General features: G+C 36.8%; 1 protein-coding gene across 14 annotated transcripts in view; it reads left to right on the top strand.

Moving 5' to 3' along the window:
• The window catches only part of loqs (double-stranded RNA-binding domain-containing protein loquacious), a 78,032-nt gene extending 60,936 nt beyond the window's left edge, over positions 1-17,096 (top strand). For 6 of the 14 annotated variants that reach the window (XM_071667984.1, XM_071667983.1, XM_071667989.1 and 3 more), the window contains exons 8-10: positions 4,453-4,494; positions 8,184-8,295; positions 8,936-17,096. In XM_071667984.1, coding sequence (XP_071524085.1) covers positions 4,453-4,494; positions 8,184-8,295; positions 8,936-9,072 — 291 coding nt within the window. In that variant the 3' untranslated portion in view covers positions 9,073-17,096. Of the gene's footprint in view, positions 1-4,193; positions 4,335-4,452; positions 4,495-8,183; positions 8,296-8,935 lie in introns of all 14 variants that reach the window. The other 8 variants (XM_071667977.1, XM_071667975.1, XM_071667979.1 and 5 more) reach the window with 2 other exon arrangements.
• The last annotated feature ends 971 nt before the right edge of the window (positions 17,097-18,067 follow it).

The raw sequence follows: 18,067 nt of genomic DNA, 5'->3' as shown, positions 1-18,067 counted from the left end.
TTTCTTTGAGTAATACATACATCCATGGAAGTTTTAGATAAACTTACAAGTATAATTATTACTAAGTTTTTGACCTCATGAAAACTATGGAACAATAAGTGATTACTTAAGTGTTGTGAGTGGCATTTGGCCCTGTTCAGTCCAAAGGTGAGTAAACATGAATGTTTCTTAGATCAGGAGAGGCAGGAAGCTGGTGTGTTAGGTTTTATCTCTCTTTGCGCTTTTGCACATCTGTGTTGGGGATCATTGATATTGGTTTTGGGCCCAGAGCATCCGGTAAGGGGTTTGGTGAGGTTGTAGAATTGCTATGCAGGTTGAATATCCCTTATCCTAAATGCCTGGGACCAGAAGTGTTTCATATTTTGAATTTTTTTGGATTTTGGAATATTTGCATTTACATAATTTTTAATTTTTCTAAAGAAGGAACAGAGAAGGGGGGCCAAGTGAGGATATTCCCTCTAACACTCAGTCCTCTGTTCTTAACGTTACCTCACTAATGCAGGAAATGGCGAATACTTATGAAAAAATGAAAAATAGAGATATCTTGGAATGGGACCCAAGTCTAAGCACAGAATCTAGTTATGTTTCATTTACACCTTATACTCATAGATAGCCTGAAGGTATTTATTCAATACTTTTAACAATTTTGTGCATGAAACAAAGTTTGTGTAAAAACCATCAGACAGCTAAGGTGTCACAACCTCAGCCACTCATGTGGACAATCAGTGGTTGTTTAGCATCACCTTCATTTCTGACTCTTGAATTTATATGCTAATGATAACAATCGTTTTCGTATTCTTATTCACTCCTAAGTACTTTACAATAAAAAAGTATGCAATACATCACAGTTGACATCATTGTGAGAAGGAACATCAGAAGTTGAGGGGTCAGGAAGTTGATCTTGTAGGGATGAGGAGTCATTCTGCTGGATGGCTTTTTTAAATGTTTCCTTCAAAGTTATCTGCCCCATTGACAATAGTTTTTGTCTTAGAAGTATCACTTTGATTTTATAAACTGACGTGATTTCTTGTTTTCTTATGAATGCACACTGCTCCAGTCCTTCAATAAGTCCATCTCACCTTTTCACCATGTCGTCTGTAGGCACTTATTCTGCAGTGTAAACATATTCATCTTCGTTGTCTTTGTTATGATAATCACCTAGATTCAAACCCATTTCAGCTATTTCACTGTTACCCATAGGGGTATCTGCAGTCCTTTTTTGATACTTTCAACAATATCTTTGTACCACAGAGCAGAGAATAAGCAAAAAACTTGGTGGGTGACGAATGTAGGTCTGGCAGTAATGATGGTTTGTTACAAACTGGTGCCAACAGAGCCAAGCATAGGCAAATAAGGTCAGTTGTGGAATTTTCCACTTGTAATGTCATGTTGCTGCTCAAGAAGTTTTGGATTTTTGGAATAGGGATGCTCAACTTGTAACTAAGTTTGTGCAAGGTTTGATGACTTATTAGGTAATTTGCTGACATCACTACATTAGCTTTTCCTGCATCCTGCACTTTGTAAGTTTATTCTCTTGCTGGGGGTGATGAGATTTTTCTAATACAAGAACCTCTTGAAATAACTCATGCAGGTGCTGGATTATGGGAGTTGCCAGGTGTAAGGTGTTTTTGTTTTGATGCTGTTGAAGACAAAATGTATGCAGGATATAAGCACAAAAATTGTCATTGTGAAAGAAAGCCCAGAAAGCGATGAGAATGCTGTAGATTATCCTAATAACACAAAGTAAGAAGTGATCAGACATGTTCATAGTCTGCCACATCATCCTTTACTACCAAATCTCCTTAACTTTTGTAATTCATTCAGTAAATTTGTTTCTTTTCTGGTTTTCTATCCAGTATCAAATACTTTGTTGAAAATTTCAGTCGTTTCCAACCTAAGAATTGATAGCATTGAGTTATACGAGGATCGTTATCTTAATATGGAAGTCATTTGAGAAGAGGCATGAAAACTGGAAATGCTTGTTTCTGATGTGGTATATTGTAGATTTTCTGGAGGGAGAGAAATGGTGAAAAAATGTGTAGAATGGGGTATGCAAGGGAGCCATGTAAGGACTCGGATATGCAGAGACACTTGTTCCTTGGCCACCCCCTTAATGGGAGTTCCCAAAGGGAACAGACATCTTGCTCACATTCAATATGTATTTCAACTGGCTTCTTTGGAAATGTCAGCATCCAAAACTTTTACATTGTGTAAAGATTTCAAATATAATAAAGTAGAATTATTGGGTGTAAGGGATTAATTACTCAGGAATAGAATTATTACTGTACTGTGATATTTAGATTTATGAAACTGAATGCTTAAAGTAATAAAACAGCAAAGCATAGTACTACTTAATATAATATTTTTTTTTTCACCATATGAACTCTGAGACAGAGTAAATTAGCGACAAAACTGTAACGTATTATTTACATATTAGATATACATCATCTATGTAGATCTTCCATCAAGATTGAATAAGAATTTGCTTGTTAGGCACAACACACTGATGATGATTCACAAATATTAAAAAGATTCCTATGCTTGAACAGTTTTATGTGATTATGAAAAATTATATACTGTTGGCAAGCATACTCATAACTGAACGGGATGTCAGCCATGCTGTGAAGGCAATATCCTAGATGGATCCTGCTTGGCATGTGAATGTTACTTCTCTTAGACTTCACCATGAGTGATAGCTCCACTGTATCTGGGTAAATGGCCTCAAGATTTGAATTATGGTTTCAGCTTGATTACCATCATTACATGATAGGTAGATTGTTCTGCAAAAAAGAGGATCCTTTTTACAAATGAAAATGACCAAGTATGAAGTACTTGATTCATGATTTTAAATGAAATGAGTAATGTCTGCCAAAGTTTTTCAAGCTGCAAATTTCCAGCTACTAAATGTTGATAGATTTGAATGGGGTCTGTAACATGTATAGATTAATGGTATGTTAAAAAATTTTGCACTGTAAAAGATGTAGAACATATGATGTTAATCCAGATGATTATTTGACCATTAATGACCTTTACAGCTAAACTTATTGTAAATCATGAAAACAATTTAGTAAAAAAAAAAAATTAAGGTAATCCTGCCACTACAAATGATGCCATAAACAGAATATAACTTTTACTCAGACAATTATATTGCCTACAGTAACAGAATTGGCAGTTATACTTTACAAATCATTAGACTGTTTTGTGTAGAATAACACACATTAAAGACATAACAGCCTCTTATGTTCTTGGTTCGAGATGTAAAATAAGAGACAGGCTGCGCCTTCATTGTGTCAGTTTTTACCTTCTCTGTCCTTTCCATATATCCACATTCCTGGGCTGTTTTTGTGCATAGCCTAAAACACCAGGCCCCATTTAAATGCTAGAGGAACTTGTATGTTTGTTACTTTTCGGAAATGCTTTCATGGAAAAAAGCACAATGTGATCATAACATGTCAAGAAAATTACCCGGCACACCGCCATTTAGCTCACATAAACCCTACGCACAACACTGATTGGCTGAGCTGCTTTTGAGGCTTCCTCATTCTGGACAGTGGCACAACAGTTTTCTGCCACACATAGAATAAGTGGATACACGGGGCAGATTGACAAGCTCTAGAATATTGCTTTTGCCCTCTGTTGCAGCATAGCGTGAACAGTAAGGACATATAGAAAATGGAATATAGCAAAAATTTTGAGTTCATCATTATAGATCACAAATCTTCAATTGTTCTCAACTATTTAAGATTTTCTGCTTATAAAGAATCGAAAGATAGTCCTTTAGTTAAGATTTACTCTTAAATGATTGACTATTTAGTTTTATGAAATAGTTCGACTCGCTGAAAATTGTTCCCCATTGAATTAACTTTCATAAAGGGAGAATGAGTTAAATGGGAATTTTGCTACCTCACAGAGGTGGGAAAAGGCAAGCAAGTTTAAAAACTTTTAACCATTCTTAACATACAGTACAGGGGTAATGAGAACTTGTTCTTTAATTCTTTTTTCCAACTCCTAGCTGATTTGGAATGTAACATGGTTTTAAAAACATAATTAGATCTTCATGGGGGAGTAAGAAAAGTAATTAGTCCTTTAAATATGATGCATTACTGTTATTAACTCTAACAGCAGTGAGATTGTATGTAAAACAACGAACCAACTATGGATACAAAGACAACTTCTCCCCTGGTCCCTGGCAGATTGCCCAGAAGCTGGCAGCAAGATATTCGGGGCTTAAGGACTCGAAGGTGCTACCCCTTACTACCAGTGACTCACGGAAGGTGAGTCACTTCCACAAGAACCTAAAGCAGAACCCTGGGAAGAAGCTGCAGGAGTTGCAGGTGAGACGGGGAGACTGATTGTGGTGGTGCGTGAGTGGGAGAGTTATCCCACATTATAAAGGCTACTTTGTAGAATTTTTTTTTAGTATCTGATTGTAACACAGCTCTGCTTTTACAGAAAACTGGAGGAGCACTGGAGGACGTAGTATTGAAATTACAGGTTTGTTTTAAAATGAAGACATGCAAATCCTAGGTGTTATGGAAGTTTGTTACGGATGAGAGTGTCACTGATGAATGAGTGAGTAATTAGTGAAGTGATTTCTTTTGTACATAAAAATGAGAGCTACAGAACTTTAAGTGGAATATCATATAATTATTTTGATCTTTTTTTAACTACATACGACGTCTTCAGTTTGTTAATTAGTAATTCATTTTGGTATTAAAACTATCTTAGTAATTAGCAAGAGAAAAAAAATCACTTCGGGCATGTTAACTTTTAAGAACATAATGATGAGGGCTCAACAACTTGTAAGATTGCTTATTTAAGAGTACTTAGACTGATTGTGCTTGTGCACCAAGAAAATTAATATAAGGAAAAGTGAATGGTGTTAATTTGGCAGTGATTGCTGGGAGTGATGCAGCCCACACTGAAACTGACTAATGAGACATGGGATTGGTAGTATAGGAAACAGGTAATTTATAGGGTAAGTAGGATAGGGTGGGGGTGTGTAAATGAAGAAGCTGTAGGTTTCAAAAACTGGCTAAGATGTGGACGGAAAGTTAGGAAGCATTAAGATGTGGAGTGGAAATGGACAAAGGGGTTGAAATTAGAGTAGTGATAGGAAGAATCATTCAGAGAATAACAGAGGTGAGTATTGTTTTGGTTACGGGGATGATCGCTATTTAACTGGAGGGACATAAGCAAGTACTATAAGGATTATGCCAGGATATGGCAAGTAGGGATCACTCAGTGGTACAGCTACCGAAAAGATGGTAGAAATTTGCTAACATCGTGCCTTGTATTCAAGAAATGGCTTTTTAGATATAAGTAAAAAGGTTTGTCAAAGAGAAAGCTGATTTGCTCTTTTTGTTTATGAAAAATGGATGTTAGGCTGCATGGATTATCCATAAGATGCATATATTTATTTTGATTTGCATGGAATAGGTATTTAGGCAATGACCCACATTGTTGCTGCAGGGAAGTAGTTGGATTTAGGATTTTCTCAGATGAGCCACCAACCAGATAGAAAAATGAATTTCTAAACTACGAATCACATGTCTAAGTTTAAAGACCCAGTTCACATTTGTGAGATACTATATTACTGTATTGTTGTTTCCCATGGAAGTTTGATTAGAGTTCAGTTTAGAGTATTTTGACATGATCTCCAAATTGCTGTTTCTCAGCTTCACTAGTCAGAGGAAAAACAGATCTTCAGATTTGTGTGTTTTAACAAGTTTGTATGCCCTATTAAATTACATTTGTCTTGTGAAGGTCAGGTTCTTCTGAAGTTAGAAGATTATTAAAAGCTGAACCTCTTATTGCAGTTGGCAAGCTACTAAGCTGTCACACATTTTACTAAGCTTTAAAAGTGAAAAGGAGACTTGGTTTTAACCTTCACAAGACAAGATGTGTGAAATATATTGAAGTAGTGGTGTTTATCATCATAGTACTATATGTAGATGTGATGGTATGCTTCTGTAAGTAGAAAGAGGTTTAAGGTTGCTATTAAACATTTGTGTTGAAGAGTGTCCTCCACTAAAGAAGTGTCTTACATAGTTGCAGGCTTTCATGAAATAGCTGTGTATGTGGGAAGAGAAAGTTTTTAGTGAATAAGAATAATCATTGTGTGATGTTGGAACATGAGTAAACTGAAATAAAAGCCAAGTGAAAGAGTAAAAGAAAGAGGAGTGTGTTATTCAAATATTTGTTGAATATTAAACAGATTCTTGTTCAGTTGGTCTCAGTCGTCCACAGAAGCACTGCTGGCAGGGGAGTATTAATTTTTCAAAATGAAGTTCTCAGTGGGGGCCCCCCCGTTACAGATAGTTTTTTTTTTCTTTTGCTACATACCCTCTACAGTTTATTTTTCCTCATATCTCATTTTTACTGTCATGCAAACATATTGATCCTATTTGGTCACTTAATTTATGTGGCCTTTACTCGCTACAGATGCTACTTTGCAGCATTTATATATTACTAGTTTTTTGTGCATGTGTGGGTGTTGAAGAATGTGTGTAAGGCGAGAACATTATCTCGGAAAGCAAATATGGGTATGTTTGAAGGAATAGTGGTTTCAACAGTGTTATATGGTTGTGAGGCATGGGCTCTAGATAGGGTTGTGCGGAGGAGGGTGGATGTGTTGGAAATGAGATGTTTGAGGACAATATGTGGTGTGAGGTGGTTTGATCGAGTAAGTAATGAAAAGGTAAGAGAAATGTGTTGTAATAAAAAGAGTGTGGTTGAGAGAGCAGAAGAGGGTGTTTTGAAGTGGTTTGGTCACATGGAGAGAATGAGTGAGGAAAGATTGACAAAGAGGATATATGTGTCAGAGGTGAAGGGAATGAGGGGAAGTGGGAGAACAAATTGGAGGTGGAAAGATGGAGTGAAAAAGATTTTGAGTGGTCAGGGCCTGAACATGCAGGAGGGTGAAAGGCATGCAAAGAATAGAGTGAATTGGAACTATGTGGTATACCGGGGTCGGCCTGCTGTCAGTGGATTGAACCAGGGCATGTGAAGTGTCTGGGTTAAACCATGGAAAGTTTTGTGTGGCCTAGATGGAAAGGGAGCTTTGGTTTCGGTGCATTACACATGACAGCTAGAGACTGAGTTTGAATGAATGTGGCCTTTGTTGTCTTTTCTTAGCGCTACCTCGTGCGCATGCTGGGGGAGGGGGTGTCATTTCATGTGTGGCAAGATGGCGATGGGAATGGCTGAGGGCATTAAGTATGAATATGTACATGTGTATATATGTATTTGTCTGTGTATGTATACAGTGAAATGTATAGGTATGTATATGTGTGTGTGTGGGCGTGTATGTATATACATGTGTATGTAGGTGGGTTGGACCATTCTTTCATCTGTTTCCTTGTGCTACCTCGTTAACGCCGGAGACAGTGACAAAGTATAAGATATAAAATAGTTTTTTCCTCAGTTTTCTTTCCTCATTCATTTTCTTCTTCATTACTTTTGATTTTTCTTGTTTAATGAACTTAGCTTATTAGGGGAACATTTATTTACTTCATTTGTATTTTCTTAGTTGCAAGCACAAGACAAATGCTTCTGTAGAGCTGTAGCCAAACTAATATGCAAAATTTAAGCTTTTATTGATGGATCTGTAGCAACCCAAATATTTGAGTAAGAACTGCCTGTTTTACCTTTGTATGATTGGGAGTAGTTTGTGCAAATTGAGGAGATGATTATGCTTGTAGCAGTTTTGTTTGTGACACAGGGTGGGTCAAGATATATGGTAGTAAAGAGTATAAGAAGAGCATGTACAGTAATTGAGTTTAAGATTTGCAACATACTCAAAAAGTGGAACTTTTGATTTAAAAATTGCAATATCATTTTTTAGAATTGTTTTATTGGAGGTTTTAGCAGGAATATGCTTAGCTCTTTTATAGGAGTCATGTAATATAGGAGGAAGCGGAAGATAATGTTTGTGTGTACTGTTGGAGAGGAGTAAATGCGAAGGTGTAGTGAAGAAGATCGTATCATGTTAACAATAAAAGTGTAGCATAGAGGAAGTTATCAGCTCAAGTTAAGATAGGCAGATCAGCATATTCCAATTGTAAGTGTTAGCAAGGATTTAATATCCTGATTTTCATGCATGATCAAAGTAGGAATTCAAGTTTTTCTTATTTTACTTTTAATTGTCAGAATTATTAAAAGATCATTTTATTGCTTCCCAGACAATTTCACTGAGCTCTCTGTCACTCAACTTTGTCCAAATGCTTCAAGATATTGCTCAGGAAGCAAGCTTTGTCGTCACTTATGTTGATATTGAAGAACTATCAGTTACAGGTGAGAAACTAGTTTTCAAGGTTTTAGGAGTCTCTAAATGGATTACTTACTAGAAAAATCAGGAAGATGTGATGGTGCTACACTGCAATACCTGAAAACTATTATGAAATGAACTATTACATAAGAATTTTGGAAGTGTGTGATTAATGTGCACAGATTGAGCGATGAAGCTGAAGGTCTTCCATTTTGTCGAAGGTGAATAAAGCCCTAGTGTCATTAACCTATTTTTCATAAGTACCATTATAGAATCTCCATTTATCAATGAGCCAAAATTAGTTCAATATTCAAAAATCCGTTTTTGGATAAATATTGCATGCATGATTGTTGAAGACATTTACAAATATCATTTTGATTTAGGAAATTAGTGTTGGGAATGGGAATTTCTTTGTAGAAGTATCAGGTTCTTTGGAAGAATTAATTTTGGTTAATGCTCATTTTTTTCATCATTGAGTATTTACTTAGGGCACGTGCACTTCTAATTTGATGGGCTTTTTAGTATCTGCCATGCTAGCAAAAATTGATAGTAATTGCCATTTCCTACTCTGTCTCTTGCTGAGTGTTCTTCCTTTTGCCTTTTCTAACCACCATGGTTTTGATTTTGTATCTCTCATGAAGTCACTATTTTTGTTTTGTTTAACAGGTCAGCACCAGTGTTTGGTTCAGCTGTCAACACTGCCTGTAGCAGTGTGCTATGGTACTGGTGCAGCAGTTAAGGAGGCTCATTCTGCTGCAGCACACAATGCTCTGGAGTACCTGAAGATTATGACCAATAAATAATATGAAGATACTAGCTGCAGAGGAGGGAGCAAAGGAAGTGTAAGGAGGAAGCATGTTATCAGCATACAGACACCTGGTGTTGGGTGTACCCTCACTGATCTGATGACTTGCTGGTAAATCTTTGTAAAAGCAAAAAAAAAAAAGAAAAAATTGCAATACTTAGCATTTGCATGCCAAAAAAATGAAAAAATCATTCTTCATGAATGATAAAAAGTTACTCTTCTTTTGAGTTGTAACAAAAAAAATTAGGAACTCAGACCAGAATCAAGCAAGATTTCTGTGGTACCTGTGGTCAACATGTGGAAATGGAATACTGGCAGAGTTTTTAGCTTTATACACCTTTTTATATACCCAAACAAAATGCTAGAGACTTGAGATAATGATGGTGGTAACAAAATAAGGATGAAGTAATGACGCATCGTGTGAAACTGTAGAATTTCAGTTGAAGACCCTGATATGCTCCAAAAAACTGAAAGTATTCTGGCTGTGATGAGCTATACATTGAAGAAGTTGTTTGTATGATGGCTTTCATGCATTCTGTTTAAGCCAGTTTTACCTTGCCTCTGCTTCAGAATACATGTACCATTTTGACCCCACAGATATCCTGGTCTGAGTTTGCTCTTGTTGTGTGCATCTGCTATACTTTGCATAGAACTAGTGAAGTGTTATGGTAGAGCACACGCTGGCTGACTTGGCCTCCATGTTGCAGATTACGTGAGTGGTGTGAAGGTAGTCAAAATAGTACCTGATATTCTTCTAGTACAATTATTGTAGGCTGTTTGTGGTTTCTAAAAATTAGGTTTGAGTATTGACAGACACCACACCATCAAAGCAAAAATGGAGTAAAAGTGAACCAGTGCGTGGCCTCCTTACCTTGAATGTACCGTAGTCTTGGCCAGGTGTAGGTGTCAGCAGTGGAGTACGTTGCCAGGGTGGATCCAAGTGACAGCATTTTGTACCGCCCATTCACAGCTTGGTAACTCATCATTACATTATGGTGTATTCATAGTTGAATAGAAATTTACTGTTTTAATTCCTGGAACACACAAGTATGCATTCAGTTTCAGCTTAGTTGTGAAGTTCCATAATTTTGTACATGTAAAGAGTCCCTCCAACCCTTGCAAATTACTCCATGCTGCAACTTAAAATAATGCTTTATCCATTAAGCTGTTACGTACATTAATTCTCTTATCTAATGGGCATTCATTAATTAAATGCAAAGTATAGATATTGGATGATAGCTGGCTGTTAGAGATGGGCCACTCTGGGTATTTGGATGTAATCAGCTGAATTGGTTCCTTGAATGTGTTTCATAATTCATTCTTGGTTTTACTTTGATTTAAAGAGTGACTGAACTGAAACACAATGAAAGCCCACATTCACTGAGACTTGTCACATGTCTTTGCTAATTTTCAGGAAACAAAAAGAACTTTTGCAGTTTCCCTCCATACTTTTGGAAGGATTGTGCATCACATATGCTATTGGAACTAGTTGATGATTTTCCTTCATCTTCATGGTAACTGAGGGCAGTTTTCTCCTTAGTGACAAGCTAAGAAATGCCCAAAGGGTGGCTAAGGCTGATGCAGTAATTGGTGTGTCAGTGATGCTGGTCCTTTAATGTTCCTGTTGCTGGCATTGACAGTGTGGCCTAAGGATTGAAGCCCATTTTTTTGCATTAGACAGCACTTGACAGAGATGAACTGGAGCACACTCACTATATGCAAAGTTGCCTGACAAGACAGAACTGGAATTACATGGATTTAAACATACCAGTATGTCATGTTGCTGTAGGTGTCTGTACATAGTGAGTTAGTGTTATGTGTCATCAGATTATGTGCTGCCATTTTTTGTTAACACTCATGCCCATGTAATCTCCACCAGGGGATAACTCAAGACCAGAGTAAAGCACTATACCCAAAGTAATGGTTGAATTATAGTTCACCTGGCTGTTTGAAATGTCAATTTTGTAATTCATATACATGGAATGCTCCAGTTGCCCAAATCACTCTGTAACAAATCACATCCACTGACTTGATTTTATACTTGAATATATTGTTGGAATACTCAACATTAAGGCCAGTTCTCTAATAGATTGTCATGCATGGATCATTTTGTATTTTCAACCAGTTAGCAAAATGTTATATTTAGAAATGATCCATCCAAATTTAAGTGATTTAGTGTTAGATCACCCTTTGCTAATATAATTTAGGGACCCCTTTAGTGCAGGATTGGAAATTTTTAAGGTATTACGGACTAGCTGATACTCCATAGTAAGTTTAAGCAGACACTCATTTGGTAAGATAATATGATTTACCATGTTAGTCATGAGGTGAAAGATGCTTTGCATTACTGGGGCTTGAATCAGAGTGTGATGCATGGGTAGACTAGCGAGAGTTGGAGAATGTAGTATAGAGTGGTTGATATGCTGTTGGTGACCTGAACCATAGTATATGAAGCAATTAGGGGAAACCATGGAAGGGTCCTTGGGACATGGCTTTGGATTTGGTTTTAGTGCAGTATACATAACTGCTAAAAAGTGGATATGAGTAAATAATTAGGCCTTGTCTGTTTCTGGCAATACCTGAAAATGCACGAAACTGAGAACAAGTATGAGAGAAGTTACCTACAACACAGTATATTAGTAATACCATACCGGTCATACTTTGTGATGCTACTAAGGAATACATTGTATCTTAGGTACATACAACACTTTATGAGTTAACATGCAGTTTTGCCTGCAGTAAGAAAAGTATTTAAACAAGAGGCTTATTTGATAGTAATGGTATTGTAACAAATAATGAGATAACTATAGTAAAGAAATGTTCTCTTGATTTTTGTAAAGGAAAACACTGTTATACATATTACAGGCAAGCAGTGCTCAAGGCTCAACTTATTTTTTTTTTTTTTTCTTTACTAGAGTACACCAGATGGCTTAGGATGATCCATATCCTGCAGAGCCTCTTATAGGTGAAGCTCAAGCAGAAGGTATAGGTAATTGGCTCCCCTTGTACAAGAACAGTTGTGATGGCATGTCATTTGTCATTATCAGCTGGAAAGAGTTGTATTGCTTTAGCTAGATCCTTTCAAGGCCTTGCTGTTTGGATTTTGGCACTTTCATGACAGTCATATGTATCTGCTATAGGTTGTAAGATGGGGTTCATCCTCACTGCATTCAGTGAGTTATGCTGTTTGCATGCCCAGAAAAGCAAATCTGGATGTTTATTATTGAGGACACACTATCTTGCTCACCTCACATTCTGGTCACCATATGACTTGTCACCCAAGGAGTTATGTTACCCAGAAACACTGTGCACTCTTATGGATTGTGGGAAGAGACTCCTGTTGTCTCATTATGGTGTGCCAATGTAGATTCCTTGCTGGGTGCCAAACTAATTAGGACTTTCCTCAATTGAGACTTCCAAGTGAGAATTGTTCCCCAGGCACCAAGAATCTATGGTTTTTTTCTGAAGTCTTTTTTCAAAGAAGACTTGTGATACCACTAAGTGTCATCTTCAGTTGGTTGCACCCAAATTGGTTGAAGGATCTGGGTGTTAAGTTGCAAGTGGAAATTCCCATTGACAGCATGATTGATGTTACCATGTTTCAGTATAAACATGTATGAAATAAGTAAATATAAATATAAAGGACATGTACAGACAGGTAAGTAACTTGCATTTCCGTAGTACATTCAAGCTTTAGATATCTTAGTGGAGGTGGTGGAGGGATGCTGAAGGAAACTCTGGGATGTAAGGTTTTTGTTGCACATCCAGTGATGAACATCACAGTTTATGGAAGAAATTCTTGTAAAATAAAAGGATATTTACAAAAAAGTGAGGAAATTTATGTGGTGGGATGGTGGAGGTTGGGAGTAAAAGACCACTGTTTTTGGTTGATATGTGCATATTACACATTTATATATATTAACATATGTATGTACACTGTAGATTTGACTTGAGAGTAGTGTTTTCTGAAAGAAGTGCCTGTAATGACCAAGGTGATAGCAGCCATACACAGGTCAAAATATTTGCAGAGGGAATTAAACAAAGCCTGTGGACATCAGGGCTCGTATGATGACTCCTGGCTTCTGCTGCAGTTGTCAAATGATGACTTCCAACATCAGAAATAAAACTCACTGCTTAAGGTGGAGTTACGGTCATATTAGGTAACATTTGGGCAAAATAATAGTTGCTTTTTATATGAATTTATACTGTCATGGCCCTCACACACTATTCGTAAAATATTGTAATAACCTAGTGTGAGATATACAGTTAATTAGGTCATTCATCCTTGGAAAATAAATAACTAAGAAAAATTCAGTTTGCTAAGATTGCTGCACTGATATTTGATTATATCACAATTATTTTATGTCAGGCATGGAACAGATATGTTAAAGATACACCAGATTACAAATTTTGTTCTAAATCTAACCCTTACTAGCATAATCTAATTAGATGTAAGCACAACTTTACTGTTACATGCCATTCAATACACCATTATGAGATCTCATTGTGGGACCAATTACATTGTTGGGACTGGGTTAAACTGATGTACACAATTGAATTCAAAGCATACATGTATTCCTTTAACACAGACATATGTTTCAGTTACCTGCTGTAAAAAGTGTGTACATCTGAAATTATGTTGGTAATTTACTTGAACTTCATTCTCATGACAATAGTGTTACATTATTGGGCACTTGTATTCAAAACAAATTTCTTGTGGCTTGAAGAAATTTGTCAATGTGCATCGCAAATGCAGATGGGTTATGAGACTTTTGTACTGGAATATGGGTGATATTCTTCATCTTGCTCTTCACTCTCCAATGCGCACTTAGCATGCCACTTTCAACACTTCCCTGCTACAGAATACTTTTATTATGGCATAAGCACCCCCTCCTTTTTTTGTGTGTGAAAACAATTGCCTATGTAAGAGATTTTATCTTGTGTTTCAAGGCAAAACCTTTGGGGTATAGCTTACATCTCCCAAAAGGGACACAGTGATGTCAGATCAGGGGCATCACTTGCTAGTGTTAGTTTAACTGTACATCAGGCTGCAGTGAGCTGCTTTGAGGGTTGATTGGTCACACTAATGTTTAGTCATCCTGGTTGTTAGCTGGGGGAATTTGGTAAGACTCTAACCTAATTCTCTTTGAGATGCTTGCCGAGTTATGTGAATCATCCATTGACACTACATTGAAGTCTCAGAAGACCTGATGCATACTCCAAGATGTAAGCTTAGTTAAGCAGGCTCATTGGTCCATATTCAGTCTTTGCTAAATACCAATAGAAAAAGAAAGGTCCCCTGAACCATATACTCAACTACCCTATCCTTTTCTGCACTTATCTGGGGTCCCAACACACTTGGGTGGGTGTTGCTGACTTGATTGATGTAAGCGATTCTCAGCTTGTCATAGGCCTTTCACATCCTGGTTGATTGAAAATGAACACAGTACAAGTGAAAATATATTCCTCCTAGGGTATGAGGTGCTGCCAATGTACAATGTCCTATCTTTGAACACTGTCATAAACAGTTAGTATGTTCCTTGGGGGACACTGGGCTGATGAATAATAACTAGGTATTATGTGTAATCATTCCCTCGCACAAACACACAACAGGAAACATTACCAGAGTTGATAACTCCCAAGTGCAAGATGCACAATTTGTAAAGGTTAGTCCATACAGTATGTATTTATCCACAGGCAGAAATTCTTGCATCTGCCAGAATTCCTTGCAGTTTGGACTAAAAGTTAACTAGTCTCAATTTTTTCTTTAAAGGTTAGATGTTAAAACCAAGGGGTTCAGATGGACAGAAATAATGGAAAGAATTTGTCAAATGCATGGTTAGAATAATTACAGATAAGCTGAGGATTTTGTTCCAGATGAGACACTGAACTTTTTAATGTTTAAACTTAAGGTGTACACTTTGAGACATGACAAAATTCATTCTGAAGGGGAAGCTTGGTGGATGAATTACACACAAAATGAGGGGCACATTAGAATAGGTGCATGATGATGATGCGACACAGGGCATTAGTCTTAAGAGGTAACATTGTCATCTGTAATACTCTGGTTACCACAGTATGTTATAAATGGTAAGTTTAGTTTGAAGTCCCAAGTTAACCAAACTTGATGAACCATTCTTATTATATTATAATGTAATATGGAACAGAATGCTGAACCATCTCCCTTTTGAAGTTGCACTGTAATTACATAAGCACATGGCATAGGGTCTTTTCAGTCCCTCATGGTGGGTCAAAGTGAGAACAGTGGAGCCTATTGGTCTTGCATTTAGGGCATGGTGCTGGATCAGGCTAGAGTTCTCTTGTGCACAGAATATGAATTTTTGATATATTAAACTTTTATAATACTGACTGCATCCCTTTGTTATGAAATAGATGGCAGTTAACTAGCTACATGGAAGAAGTAAAATTGTCTCGTCTGCAGTCTCATGTTTGTGGTGCCATAGGTGAGGGTCTGGTGCTTGTTTCCTGCCAGTAGGTGTTCCTTAGGCATGAATTATAATTATACATCTGCTGTAAGACATCCTAGTCACCGAACCGAATAACTACCAGGGCTCACACTAAGAATGTCAGCTGAATGCTTATCATGAGAAAAATTTGAATGAATAAATTGTTTTCCCTAGTTAGTCCTCTGCTTGAATACTTGCACTTATGAGGATTTCATAAGAATAATGTTGGTTTAGAAGGTATCCACCCTTTAAAATTTAACTACTTTTTGTATATAGTGCAAGTCCTTACTAAAATTTTGTTACTATATGCTTCAGAAAATTATGTTTTCAGAAATTTGTGTTACTTTCAGTTACAAATGTTATGATTTGTAGTGTTCACTTGTATTATGTATCTGGGTTTGCTGTACAGTAATTCTAAATATTGGAAAGCTTGTGGCTTGGAACAATTTAGCCATAGGCACTTGGCAAAATGATTTGATTTTAACCAATTGATTACACATGCAATTTAAAGCCAGCAAGGGCAGTTTGACATTTTGGTGCTGAAAATACTAGAAGTAGAGTTTTAATTTACATTCAGAAGAATGTAAGGTCATAAAATAAGTAATGAAAAGCACATTAATTTGTGTACAAGTTCTGTTTTGTAATTCATCAAAGTAATTGATAGAAACCTGCAATCAAGGTCACCAACATATTTCTGTTGTTCATATTTCACTGAGGCTATTTGTTGGTGTCTACGACTAAAGTGGGCAGGTTTGTTACAGATGATCTGATGGAGAACACATGGGGCTGTGAAATTTTTGTCTGGGTTTGTGTATCACTCCAAACAACTGGTGTATTATCACAACTTTGATCATAATAGTGTCATGTGTTTGGATGTTACATATGGATAATGGATCAACTGGCATTTCCAACCCAGTTTGAAGAGATTGTCAAGCTTGAATGATTTTTGTTGATAATGATCATGAAAAGGAAAGTTCTTTAGTGTCAGGGGTTGTACAAATCTCATTTTAAAATGTTGTTGTTTGTGATACGACATCCCATGTGCTACCCTGACATCGAAGAATTGTCATTATTGCAGAAATCTGATCATTTTTACAATTACTATTTAAGGGTGGAAGACATCTCGGTAGGTTACCAACTAAACAAAGTGTAAGAGGGCTTCTCTGCTTTCTTTGATTTTTCATGTAATTTTTATGAGGGGAATCATGGGCATACCCAGGGCTAAAGATGGAGGGAACACTAATGCAGGCACAGTAAAAGGTGGCAACTTTAACTCTTTTTAGAAGTTGACTCAGTATAAAATTACTTAAGAAATTATCCCACCACCCTTGGGTATGTCTGTGGTTTATATAATGTTGTATTTGAGTTAAGCCCTAAATATACAATTTCAATTCATGTTTAAAAATAAAATGATTAGTCCAGATGATTGGTTGGGCACATAGAAGAGTGTAACGTAATATTTTCCACCATTTTTCCCTCTAGGTCATAAGTTGGACTGTATCTCTGTGTCCATTCAATAACCTCTATTTATGTTCAAAGTAAAAACTGAAAAGATTTTTTCTTGTGATTTTTACCTTTATGTAAATCCTTATTAATTTTCCAGTGGTAAATGAAATCAAAAGTCACTTAGCTGGCAAGTGGGAATTGTGCTTTGCCAATTATATATACAAAAGAATTAAAAAAGAAACAGACCATTGACTTCTTTCATGGTGTTTGGTAGTGTGGAAAAGATAAGAAGCTTGTGTGTTATCGTTAAAGCAACCAAGATGAGTCAGGGAAAAAGTGCAGTCCTGTGGTGATGTGAATTACAAACTACCTGGCTGATTTTTAATACCAAATGACCAAGTAACCAACCGCACATTGCAGTGTTGTGATTATGATCTGAATAGTCTCCACAATGCTCAGAAACTGCTGAAGATACTGAAGCTGCCTTTGCTGCTGACAATACATCAGTGATGCACTTCAAAGGTATCAACTGTGTTTACACACGACACCCAAAAAAATGGGGACATTTCATACCTAGGAAATGCAACAAGTCGTTATACCTAGCATCTTGTGTCATTTATCAACACCTAAACTATTCTAGACTTTTTTTTTTGCATGATAATTTCCTGTCATAGTGAGGTAGTACCAAAAACAGATGAAGAAGGGCGACAATTGCTCTAGAGTTATTTTGAACAAATATTCTGTTTTCTGTGCTTGGTATGCAGCAAGTTTATATAGTATTCATTACTCATAAATTATAAATAGATTGTGGCCAAATCACGAGGCACCAAGCCATGAGTAACTACCAAATGATGGTGAAGGATGCAGGTTGTAGTAGGTTCTACAGTTTTTATTTTTTTTTGCTATTTCCTGCATTGAGGTACTATTGAGAACAGAGGACCAAGCCTTAAAGGGAATTTCCTTATTTAGCCCACTTCTCTGTTCCTTCTTTTGGAAAATTAAAAAGGGTAAGATTTCCAGCACCCCTGCTCCCCCCTTTAGTTGCCTTCTACGACGTGCAGGGAATACGTGGTAAGTATT

The sequence above is a fragment of the Panulirus ornatus genome, chromosome 12 (genome assembly GCF_036320965.1).
Source record: "Panulirus ornatus isolate Po-2019 chromosome 12, ASM3632096v1, whole genome shotgun sequence".
NCBI classification, from domain to species: domain Eukaryota; kingdom Metazoa; phylum Arthropoda; class Malacostraca; order Decapoda; family Palinuridae; genus Panulirus; species Panulirus ornatus.
This window is presented reverse-complemented; position numbering and strand designations above follow the sequence as displayed.